Genomic DNA, 12856 nt, shown 5'->3' on the forward strand with positions numbered 1-12856 from the left:
CACCACAGGGACTCCCATAATAAGCTGTAGGCTTTTGTTTAATTTAACTCGCTCTCGGTGCATAAATTGTTATTAATTAGTTATGAGTTTATGGTAATGTAATTAGCATACAATTATTTTGTCAAGTACACCATATAAGCACATTGCAAGCTGAAATAATAAAGCCTTAAAGCCAAATTTCTATCTGAGGCCCCATTACAACACAGGTGCTTTTAGGCTGGTGCCACTCTAGTTTAAACATGAAACACGTGCTGTGTGTGTCCTGAACTGCATCACTCTCAGTCTGTTTTCTTCATTTTAATCAGCTAAGTCCTCCATTCTAGTCTGTGTGCAGAAAATGTGCAGAAAACAGTTTGCCCAGTGGCCAACGGAAAAACTGACGTTTGTATTTGTGTTGTATTTCCCATATTTTATTCCTCCTTTGGTGCCAGAGAAACCAGACAATGTTCAAAAGTCTGCATGACCAGATTTGAAGATTTAAAGCTTTAAATCAACACAGAAAAAATGATAAAAAAAACTTTCATTATCTTCTACAGAGCAGACGTGTTAGGGTCATTGTAGAAGATCATGCATTTTGATGTTGGAAGGTTTCAGTCAGAAAATTTTAATTTGCCTGAAACAACTGATATTGAGATTTTTTTGTGACCGGTGATTCATGAGGTGGGGTAGCAATGTTGTTAAGTGATGTTAATTTATAGGTTAAAATATACTTCTGACTTTTCTGCACAAACATAATTATTTGTAGTCTTTTTACCACAAATTGAATGTCACATTTTGAACCTCAACCTTTCGGATCACCTGAATAGTTACATACTGTGCCCAGTGGGCAATCCAGCCTTGCTTGTAATGGGCATCATTCTACTGAGCCAACAACAACATGACAGTTTATTTATTGCACCTAAATGGTCAACTGGGGTTTAGCTTTTAATTCTCCATTGAAACTAATGAAACTTGTAACCATGACCTTTTTAAAAACTACATGAACTAGCTCCAATGCTTCCTAAACAAGTTTTGCCCCTCGTGACAGATTAGAGCTCAGCGTCTGTAGTTAGCTGTCGTGTAGTGTCACTTTTAACAATGCATGATGTAACTGAACTTCTTCCTTGACTCCTGCATGACTTGTAGCTGTTACTATCAGCTTTGTAGTGACACTGCAGGCTTCAGTCTGACTCTCATGCTACCTCTCCTCGTCTGTTATCTCTGTCATTTTGTTCCTCATTCTGCTCTTACATGCTGTAAAACTACAAAGAAATTTTCATGTCTTGCTTTCCATTTACTGCATTTGATGTCTTTTTAGAGATAGCAATCTTTTTTCAGATTACATATGCACTTATATTTAAGCTTTTATTATCAAGGTATTGCAGTATAGTTACAACAGATATGATAACATTACATTTTTAGCAAAACTTTTAGCAAAAAGTCTTAGTTCATTAAAAAACAACATAGGAAACTGACTACTGCACATTAACATTAGAACAAATACAGAGCTAAAATAGCTTAAAAACAAACACTTAAACAAGTTGCTGCTTTTTTTGTCTTGGTCAAAATTTTATAATCTGTACTAGCGGTTGGATGAACTCCTGCATTATGAGAGATATCCACATTTAGTTACATTAACACTTTTCCACACCTCCATCTTTCTTTCCTTTTTCATTTTCACCCTCTGATGAAAACCTCTACCTTCCTGTGTCAGTCTCTGCTCTCTCGTTTGATAAACGTCTCTCACCCACTGCTGCGCCTTCTCCCACCCAGGGCGAGGGGACCTGCAGCCACAGCTCGACAGTGCCATGCAGGATGTGACCGACATGTGCCTGCTGATGGAGGAGACTGAGAAGCAGGCGGTGCGCCGTGCCCTGGTGGAGGAGAGGGGTCGCTTCTGCACCTTCATTGGTTTCCTTCAGCCAGTTGTGGTGAGGACACATATGGAGGAAATGTGATAGACTTTAACAGCAGGAGGAAAGATGGACAGATGAGGGCAAGCACTGTCTAAAGTAACTTTTGAAGTGCCGTACAGAGAAGCATGTTCACTGAACAGCTCCACTGATAATTGTTTTAAATATTTTTATTACTTTTTCAACAACATTCAAAGGTAATTTCCCATAATATGCTGTTGTAATAGAAACCCTTTTCCCCCACCCTCACCTCCCGCTCTGCTCTCTTCCGACCAAAGGAAAAAAAAACAAACAAAAAAACAAAAAAAAAAAAAAACACAAGCTCAAATGAAATATATATACAATTGTACCATATGTGGCATTTATACATAATTCAAGAAAAAAAGAAAAAAAAAAAGGGAAAGAAGAAAATATATCCAATAGGAACAAACAAAAATAGCATGCACAATGCTAACAATTTCCTCCTACTCCACTCTCCTACATAAGTTGTTCTATATTTACTACTTTTAAAAAATGTTTAAATGGCTTCCAAATTTCATCAAAATATATTAACTTATTTTTCAGAAAGTACGTAATCCTTTCCATTTCCATACACTGTGTCAAGGAGTTTATCCAAGCGCCAATAGCAGGAGGAACTGATGTAGCTCCACTGATAATTACTGTATTTGAACCCTTATGCCAGAGGCCATTGTTTGATATTGCCCCATTAAAAAAAAAAACACATGTATTTAGCTACAAAACTATAAGGCTAAAATGAACAACCTTGGGCTGTACTGATGGGAGACACTTTAAAGAATAGCATCAGTATAACATTTATCTTGCAGAAAACCATTAATTAATAAACAATGTAAAGCAAAAACGTGTAAAATGAGTTGTTACTTTGTGTCGTACTGACACGTCAACCACATTATCTTTATAAAGACAAGAAACTAAACTGCTTTGCTTACAGTACCTAATTTACAGTTTAATTATATCACGAAAAATAATCATACATAAAAATAACTAGAGCTTTGAGTATAATTAACTGTGTTATGGTTGTTGTGGAAACTGTACACTGAGAATTTTTGGACTTTAGTGTAAAAGAAAAAGTAAAAATGTTTTCTATCTTGTTTTAAGAATGGAGAGATTGCTATGCTGGGCGAGATCACCCATCTCCAGGCCATCATTGATGACCTGACTGTGCTGACAACTGATCCGCACAAACTGCCCCCTGCCAGTGAACAGGTGAAAAGCATACGCAAACATGACATCCAGAATACACAAAGACAGAAACAAATAGAAGACAAACCTCTGACTCCTACACGTTCTCTCAGGTGATTAAAGATCTAAAGGGGTCCGATTACAGCTGGTCCTATCAGACCCCTCCGTCATCCCCAAGCAGCTCTGGCTCACGCAAGAGCAGCATGTGCAGGTACTCACACACAAATACACTCTTATCCATACACACATAGGCAGTGTTCTGAGTATCAGAAAGAGGAGCCATCCTTGATGTTTATATGTCAGTGTGATTGTCAGTCGTTTTGTCTACATGTCAGTCTGTCATTACATTCTGTGCAGTCCCCGAAAAACAAGTGTCTATGGGTGATAGAGCTACTCATTTAACCCCAGAAATGTTCCTTCATAATCAGGCTGTGGTGATTCTGCATAACTATTGGACTGATCAAACTGGACCACATATAGCTTTAACATGGCCATTAAAACATGATGACTGCCAAAAACTGACTGAAAAATATTAAAAAGTAAACTTAGCCAGCAAATTAGAAAATGCTGAGTGAAAGGTTGCCTGTTCAGGTAGTTGAAAGGGCATCAGAAAAAAGGATGTTTCTCTTTAAATCCAAATGTCTGTTGAAATGAAAGGTCATTTATACATCTCCAAAAGTTGATTCTGTTCATCTGGACGTAGCGTTTTGTGGGAGAAACGTTTTGTCACTCATCCAAGTGACTTCTTCAGTCTCAGCTGACTGCAGGTTTCAATCTTATAAACAGTACATTTGCATAATGACTGAAACCAGCCCACTGAAGGAACAATGGGCTAGGAGGTCAGTTCCTTAATCTTAATTATGCAAATTCTCATGACCATTGATCAACAACCACTGATCAAAGCCCACTGATCAATGGCCATGAGTACCATTCACAGAGAGTTGGGGAATGGCTGCAATCACAGCATTCTAAGATGGCGAAAGATGTATCCTTAGGCCCCCTCCTCGATTCATAGACGGTCTTTCCCTTTTCACTTAAATGGCCTCCTTGACTCCACGCTCAAACCAGTATTCTTCCCTGTCCAGGATGTTACATCCTCATCATTGAAAGAGTGTCCACTGGCCTGTAGATGTAAATAGACTGCAGAGTCCTGGCCTGACGAGGTAGCTCTTCTGTGTTGTGCCATCTGCTTCGCCAGAGGTTGTTTGGTTTCCCCGATGTATAAATCCTGCCAATCCTCCTGGCACTTAACAGCGTACACTATGTTACTCGGGGGACCCGATCCTTGGGGTGGACCAATTTTTGGCGCAGCGTGTTTTGGGGTTTAAAAGCCACAGAAACCCGGTGTTAAAAAAAAATGTGTCTCAACTGTTCTGATACTCCTGACACATATGGGATCACTACAGGTTTTCGCTTATGGAGCGGTTGTCCTTCTCTCCTGGATCGGCTGGAGCTTTCTTTAGGTGCCTTTCCAGCTTTGACAAAAGTCCAGCTGGGATAACCACATTTACTCAGGGCCTTCTTGATGTGCTGTTCTTCTGCCTCCCTGGCTGCTGTGTCAGTGGGGATGGTGTTCGCTCTGTGTTGTAGTGTCCTGATGACACCCAGTTTGTGCTCCAGTGGATGATGAGAGTCAGATGTTCATCCTCCAGTGAGGTCACTCAGATGTTTTAGTCAGTGGTTGTTGATCAATGGTCATGAGAATTTGCATGATTAAGATTAAGGAACTGACCTCCCAGCCCATTGTTCCTTCAGTGGGCTGGTTTCAGTCATTATGCAAATGTACTGTTTATAAGATTGGGGAAACCTGCAGTGAGCTGAGACTGAAGAAGTCACTTGGATGAGTGACGAAACGTTTCTCCCACAAAACGCTACGTCCAGATGAACAGAATCAACTTTTGGAGATTTACTTTCCTGGATGATTGAGAATGCATCAAGACGTCATTTATACATCTGATGAAGTTGGTGCTTCAACAAGCTTTTGATGATTGGGTCATCCTCAGCAGAAGCACTGCCTTCAGACAGAAAAGCATTATAAATAAATGATAATAAAGAATCTAGGACTTTGGCCTTAAGATAAGTTATGACAGCCTCTCTTTTATAAGCCAAATGCATAAACAAAACTAAATACTTTCAAAAGACTACAAACTGATTTCTATGGTTCTGTGAAGCAAACTGTATGAGTGTCAGTGCATGTGAAGCGGATTCACAGCATTTTGCCTTCAGTGTTTACTGTGTGTATAGATGTGTGTGTGCTGGATCCTTCTAAGTTTACACACCCTCTGTCTACCCCCTCCTGTCCTTTTCTTTCCCACTTTTCCACTCAAAACAACTGCCATTCTGTGTACTCTTTTTCACTTATCTTCTATTACTTGTGTCTTGTTTGTGTGCATTCATGTGATTTGCCCTCTTTCTCTCCTGCTGGATCTTTGCTTACCTGATTTTGTTGCGGGTCTCTACTTTTAACTGTTCCTGGTGTGTGGCTTTACTGCGCATCGCACTGCGGGTTTTCACTGACCTGATGAACCAACGATTTGCTGTAAACTCCTCTTGGTCCTTCAACCCATCATACGAACTTCCAACACTTCCTTTAATTGTCAATCTATCACTTTCTACAACAACCAACCCCACTTCTTCTCTCTGAATTCCACCATTACTTCTCTAATCATGCTGTCTCTCTCTGATACTGCCTTCGCTCTACGCTGGGAATCATCACCTCCACATTCCTCACACCTCCATCGCTCTGCCCCCTCCCTTCTCCTCTACACCTTCCTCCCCCAACAGCAGTGTAAACAGCACCCACAGTAGTGCCTCCCGTTCGTCAGGGGGAGGTGGTAGTGGTGGTGTTGGTGGCGGAGGCTCCTTGCCCCACTCGCCCACCTCATCATCCTCCTCCTCCTGTCGCTACCGCAGCAGCCTGCCGCACCAGCCTCCACCACCGGGGGGCATTGCTGCCCACCGCCTCAGCAGTGTCTCCTCACATGATTCGGGCTTCGTGTCCCAGGATGCCAACATCTACTCCAAGCCACCCTCACCTATGCCCTCAGACATCACTAGTCAGGTACAAATGCCTCATGGACAAATTTACATTATTTATGTGACCCGTTCAGAGTTACTGTGGCTTAAATTGCTGGCTTCCAATGACACACGCACAGCCTGAAAAAGACAATGACACAAAATTTTTGGTCTCTATTTTAAGGACAGCCAGCAGGTAAACTAAACATTTCAGTGTAACTTTAAAATAACAAAGGACAAATATTTGAATAGAATTTAATTACTGGATATCTAATGAAAAACATTAAGTTTCACACATGTGTTTTGGTTCTTGGTCTAAACTCTTATCGGTTTGTGTCACTCTTATTTCTTTCCTGGTGTAGAAATCATCCAGCTCAGCATCATCAGAGGCCTCAGAAACATGCCAGTCAGTCAGTGAATGCAGCTCCCCCACCACTGTAAGTATTCTTATTCATAATATATAACATGGACAGTCTGAAATGCAGCATAAAAAAAATTAAAGCAATAAAAGTGTGGTCCTAAAAAGTTAACAAATAAAGGTCAGTGTGTGTACAAGTAGTCCTTATGAGCCAAAAGCTCAGGCTTCAGACTTTCCTAACACTCTGTTTCTGAGAGCTTCCTCCTCTGTATCATGTCAGAGCGAGAGGATATCACTAATATGCACAGCTGTCATTGTAAACACAGACGACCCATCCTTGTGTGAAAATTAGCTTTAAGCAGTGGCTCCCAAACCTTCTCTGGCATGCTCCAATTAAAGAGCCGAAAAAATGAATAAAAAATTAGATGATTTTTATAGTGTCAAAAGACTCTTGTTTGTTTTTACCCTCAAAAATTATTCTTAGTTATGATTGTTAGACATAACTATTCTTCTGTTAGTTTCACTTGATACTTATTCATACTTATTCATATTCACGCTATGTATGCATGGTGCATACATGTAGTATTGAGTATATAGTGGGTCTATGTCCCAGTAGCGGGGCCCAACTTAAAGAGAGGGGGGCTATAATGATTTGCTTCACATGGAGGATGGAATGAAGGCCCAGTATAAGAGAAACAGGAATTATTGTGAGCTGTGGATCATACAAAATTATTCTAGTTAGCATAATGTGTGTCCTTTAAGATTTTTACACAGTAATCATACAATCATACATCATACTTGTGGTCAGTCTGTGACATCACTGTCGAGAGATTAGTTTTCCCTGACAGTGCTGGTTTATTCTTAAGTTAAACTCTCAGTTTAGGATATATTTACAAATACAGCTTAATGATTGGTGGGGGGGGGAAAGATAAATGAATTACTTGAAATTAAAAATTAAGCTCTGCTTCATTTAAGTTTACTTCAAGTTTCCTCATCTTGTCCAAATCAACCAGATTTCCACTGAACACCCGTCAGATTCACACCTATATTATCTGTAGTGTTTTCCAGAGACATCAGGCAAGAACAACAAAATGTAATTTCATATAAGATTGAGCAATTTTTTAAACAGCTGTGATAATTGTGGTAGTATAAAGTCATTGTTGATACAGAATTACAAGGTAGCGCACAACACATGCTGTTTAAAATGAGACGTTACACTCATCAAGGTAGCAGGACGTTCATAAGATTTTCAGGGATTTCCGAGAACAGAAGGAGACTTTGATTTCTGAATGGTAAGTCAAACTTGGTGTAGAGCTGACAGTATTAAATCTCTGGGGCCTTGATGTGTTCTCCAGCAGAGAAAGCTTTGTGGTACCATTAAGCAACATCATATCAAACACCGCCCACTTACTCACAAGAGAATAGTGAGGCAAATGTATTTGAGACACGAGGGTTTGGTTGAATTTATGCATTTTCTCGAATTTAAAAAAATGTTCATTGCAGCAATTAGCATTGGAGAGCTCTGTTTTCATAGGCACATGGGGCAAAGTTGTATCTTCCTCAGCATAAACCACCTACACATTGGTGCCAGTTGCAAAGTTGGCTTTAAGATTTACAGCCATTTGCATCTTCCCCTGCTTACCAACTGAAAATAGGAACATGTAACGCCGGTCTTCTGTGCTTTTAATTGATGGAGACATACCCAAATAAAGCTCTACAAAATCAGAGACTTGTTTTATTTATGTTTGGGAACTTGTCTCCTCCTCTTCCATTATACATTCTTTAGCCAGTTTGCACACCATTATATAAATCATGCTTGCAAGGCAAAATAAATATTCATTTCTGATCTTAAGCAGCATCTGTCCTCCGTACCAGCTTGCATATACTGCTTCTCTTTCCCTTGACGTGTTCACAACCATCTGTGATCCATCTCTAATTTGACTGATACACATTGTCAAGCTGGACCGTGTGCCCCACTTTCACTGGTTATCTTGACAAGATTTAGCATAAGCATCACGAGGCAGACTTGCAGTCTCTCCTGTGCATTGCATGTATTGGTTATTTCTGGATGTTCTTAATTAAATCATCATGGAATCTGAGGCAGACACACTAGACACATGACACGTTCCATTAAAAACTCACGAGACAATTAAAATTTGCCTGCTCCCCTAAAACTGATCTAAAACCCTTTAGATCAGTTTCATCAGCTCATCTCACTGTATCCACATCCAGCACCTTTGGGAAAATGGTGCAACAGCTCCATGTACATGCAACAAAAGCAGAGTTACTGTGATTTCTACCTGAGCTCCTTTACTTTAAGCCTTTCCTTGATCACTGTACAAATCCCACAAATACAATTCATCAATCTGAATTTTTGCTACAAATACATCAACATAAACGTGTTAAACATACAGTATCTGACTAAAAATTAGAAGTAGGCTTTGTTGATGTAGAGGCTTAGTCCCACTCTAATCACACTTAACTTGCATATAGAGTCATTTTGATGCATGGCAGCAGTAACTAATTGTGTTTCAAGAGGCCCATTTTGGTTTCAGCTGTATTGTCTATCTGTTTCTTAGAATTTGGTGTGTGTGTGTACACATGTTTGGCTTTTGTTGTCGTGTGTGGCCCAGTAGCTGGCTCTCTCTCTCTCTGTGTATATATATATATATACATATATATATATATATATATATATATATATATATATAATGTCTGTCTGCCTGTCTCCCGCTCACTCTTGCTTCATGTCTGTGGCTTTTCCATTCTCTGATGACATGACTGTGTCTCTCGTCCCGCAGTTTGGCTCGTCCTTCGCTACCTTCCGCCCCGCTCTTTTTCACTCTGGCTCCACCCGGCCTCTCTCTGTCATTCTTCCTGTTCCTGCGTCCCCACCCTATAACCGCCCCCCTGGATCCAGCTCCTCCTCTCCCACATCAAAGGTTCCTATGTGGAAGGTTTGTTCTCCATTCGCTTCCATTTCTTCAGTTGCACATTTTCTTCTGTTTCTGTTTAACAAGTTAATGCATAGAATTTATTTTCTTTTACTTTTTATCACCTGATTAACTCATTCATAACCACATTGCACTGCTTCATTGCAAGTGTTCATCCCCACTTGCTTTGTGTGCATTTTATTTGGCTTCATCTGCCTCATTGGTTTTACAGTCTGCCAACTGGTAACTGACCAAAACCAAGCAGGGTCAAAGGTCATCAACATATACATGCTCTCTAACACTCGAAAAGGCCTCTGTTCCACACATTCTGACCTGCACACAGTCCTTGATGTACCCATAAAGGCCCCCTCTTTCTGCACTCAGATGAAGGGCATCAAACTGCTGGATAGTGGACAAGTCGTGTGTGCTAATGTTACCACCTACTTCCTGTTTATTAATTCCGCTCACCTCTTCAGGACTGGTCCAAAGCAGGTCAGTATGAGCAGCCTGTGGCTGCAGCGGCAGTCCAGCGAAGAAGGGAACCTCTTGATAGGCTGAGGGAGAGTGAGGCATCACCGGGCTCCCAGGGATATGCTGGGCCATCACATCCTGATGATGGGCAGAGAGCCAGGATGACGCCAGCTAACATCGCTGCCAAGGTAATAGTGAAGTTGATGATACTGAAACACGGGCTGAAGATAGCAATTTGTGTGTACGTCTGTACAAATGCATGAATATGTATAAAGTATGGCCTATAGTACAGGGTGGGCCATTTATATGGATAAAACCGTAATAAAATGGGAATGGTTGGTGATATTAAAGTCCTGTTTTTGGCACATTAGTATATGTGAGGGGGCAAACTCCTCAAGATAGGTGGTGACCATGGTGGCCATTTAGAAGTCGGCCATCTTGGATACAACTTTTGTTTTTTCAATAGGAAGAGGGCCATGTGACACATCAAACTTATTGGTAATGTCACAAGAAAAACAATGGTGTCCTTGGTTTCAATGTAACTTTATTCTTTCATGAGTTATTTACAAGTTTCTGACCACTTATAAAATGTGTTCAATGTGCTGCCCATTGTGTTGGATTGTCAATGCAACCCTCTTCTCCCACTCTTCACACACTGATAGCAACGCCACAGGAGAAATGCCAGCACAGGCATCCAGTATCCGTAGTTTCAGGTGCTGCACATCTCGTATCTTCACACAATAGACAATTGCCTTCAGATGACCCCAAAAATAAAAGTCTAAGCGGGTCAGATCGGGAGACCTTGGGGGCCATTCAACTGGCCCACGACGACCAATCCACTTTCCAGGAAACTGTTCATCTAGGAATGCTCGGACCTGGCACCCATAATGTGGTGGTGCACCATCTTGCTGGAAAAACTCAAGAAACGTGCCAGCTTCAGTGCATAAAGAGGGAAACACATCATCATGTAGCAATTTCAAATATCCCGTGGCCTTGAGGTTTCCATTGATGAAGAATGGACCCACCCTATCTCTCCCTTAGAGATAGGGTGAGAAGTTCGGCCATCCGGGAGGGGCTCAGAGTAGAGCAGCTGCTGCTCCACATCGAAAGGAGCCAGCTGAGGTGGTTCGGGCATCTGACAAGGATGCCCCCTGGGCGCCTCCTGGGTGAGGTGTTCCAGGCATGTCCCACCAGGAGGAGGCCCCGGGGCAGACCCAGGACACGCTGGAGAGATTATATCTCTCGGCTGGCCTGGGAACTCCTTGGTGTTCCCCCGGATAAGCTGGAGGAGGTGGCTGGGGAGAGGGAGGTCTGGGCCTCTTTGCTTAGGCTGCTGCCCCCGCGACCCGGTCTCGGATAAAGCGGATGAAGATGGATGGATGGAAGAATGGACCCACTATCGTCGTACCCCATATACCACACTAAACCATCACTTTTGTTGGTCCAACAGTCTTGGAGGGATCCATCCAATGTGGGTTAGTGTCAGACCAATAGCGGTGGTTTTGTTTGTTAACTTCACCACTCACATAAAAGTTTGCCTCATCACTGAACAAAATCTTCAGCGTGAACTGAGGGTCCTGTTCCAATTTTTGTTTTGCCCATTCTGCAAATTCTGTGCGCCGATCTGGGTCATCCTCGCTGAGATGCTGCAGTAGCTGGAGTTTGTAAGGGTGCCATTTGTGAGTAGCTAATATCCGCCGAAGGGATGTTCGACTGTGCTACGCTGTGGGCTCCTGCTGAATGAAGCTAGGACAGCCACTGATGTTTCTTCATTAGTGACAGTTTTCTTGCGTCCACATTTTGGCAAATCCAACACTGAACCAGTTTCACGAAACTTAGCAAGCAGTTTGCTAACTGTAGCATGGGAGATGGGTGGTCTCGTAAGGTGTCTTGCATTGAAATCTGCTGCAATGACCCGGTTACTGCGTTCCCCAGATATCAACGCAATTTCGATCTCCTCCTCACGTGTTAACCTCTTCGACATGTCAATGGCTGTGAACAAAGAGAAACTTGTAAATAACTCATGAAAGAATAAAGTTACGTTGAAACCAAGCACACCATTGCTTTTCTTGTGACATTACCAATAAGTTTGATGTGTCACATGGCCCTCAGCAGCTCATATATCATTCACTGTGGAATACATCTGAGACAGTCAGCTAAAGACTTGACTTAGTTGTCAATTTAGAAAAAGCATACAAAGCCTATATATGTCTACAAAAGGCTGTGAACACAAGTGTCCTTGTCAACACAAGGTACGGCACAGGCAAAACACTTCCAGGTTCTCAGGTGGATGTTTACAAATGAAACAAAAAACAAAACTCTTTTCTTTTTGCTACTGCATTTTAGGACCAGAAACCTTTTTTATTCTATTCAATTTGTAGATTAGGGTTTAGTTTTCAAACAGCGGGTTGCTCAAACTCCAGTGCAGTGTTTCATTGTATGTTCTCAGCATGGAGAGGAGGTTTCTCCAGCAGCCAGTGACCTGGCCATGGTGCTTACCAGGGGACTCAGCATGGAGCAGCAGAAGAGCAACAGAGACTCCCTGCAGTACTCCAGTGGATATAGCACAGAGACCACAACCCCATCCTGCTCAGAGGACACAATTCCTTCACAAGGTGAAACTAATCTACCACACTCTTTATGGCAGCATTTAATCTCATTCGGTGCCCACATATATTACATTTCACCTGGCCACATTCATCATCTTATTTTTGTAACATTCCAGGAAAAGCAACCTGTTAAGGGAAGGTGTTTTTTTAGGGGAAATATCAATATTTAAAACTTCTGCAGAAGTTTATTGTATTCCTCCCACTAGCACTCCTACCATTGAGTGTAGTTTTACCAAAATCAGATTAAGTGAATCCATTTAATCATCCAGGCAGCAGCTAAAGTGTATGATGGATGTATTCTGACAGTTTCTCTGACAGCAGTTGGAAAATGACAATATAAAGATAAAATTGAAAAATATTAAATGTGCTCACTTGCTG

At 41.5% G+C, this 12856-nt stretch overlaps 1 protein-coding gene across 2 annotated transcripts in view; it reads left to right on the forward strand.

The window, feature by feature from the left end:
* The window catches only part of LOC113026716 (protein MTSS 2-like), a 79866-nt gene that overhangs the window by 56781 nt on the left and 10229 nt on the right, over positions 1 to 12856 (forward strand). Inside the window, exons 7-14 of one of the 2 annotated variants that reach the window (XM_026175814.2) lie at positions 1753 to 1910; positions 3009 to 3116; positions 3206 to 3303; positions 5877 to 6153; positions 6470 to 6544; positions 9267 to 9422; positions 9875 to 10057; positions 12319 to 12484. In XM_026175814.2, coding sequence (XP_026031599.1) covers positions 1753 to 1910; positions 3009 to 3116; positions 3206 to 3303; positions 5877 to 6153; positions 6470 to 6544; positions 9267 to 9422; positions 9875 to 10057; positions 12319 to 12484 — 1221 coding nt within the window. The remainder of the gene's footprint in view (positions 1 to 1752; positions 1911 to 3008; positions 3117 to 3205; positions 3304 to 5876; positions 6154 to 6469; positions 6545 to 9266; positions 9423 to 9874; positions 10058 to 12318; positions 12485 to 12856) is intronic. The other variant, XM_026175839.2, reaches the window with a different exon arrangement.

Source organism: Astatotilapia calliptera, chromosome 1, assembly GCF_964374335.1.
Source record: "Astatotilapia calliptera chromosome 1, fAstCal68.1, whole genome shotgun sequence".
In the NCBI taxonomy this organism is placed as follows: Eukaryota; Metazoa; Chordata; class Actinopteri; order Cichliformes; family Cichlidae; genus Astatotilapia; species Astatotilapia calliptera.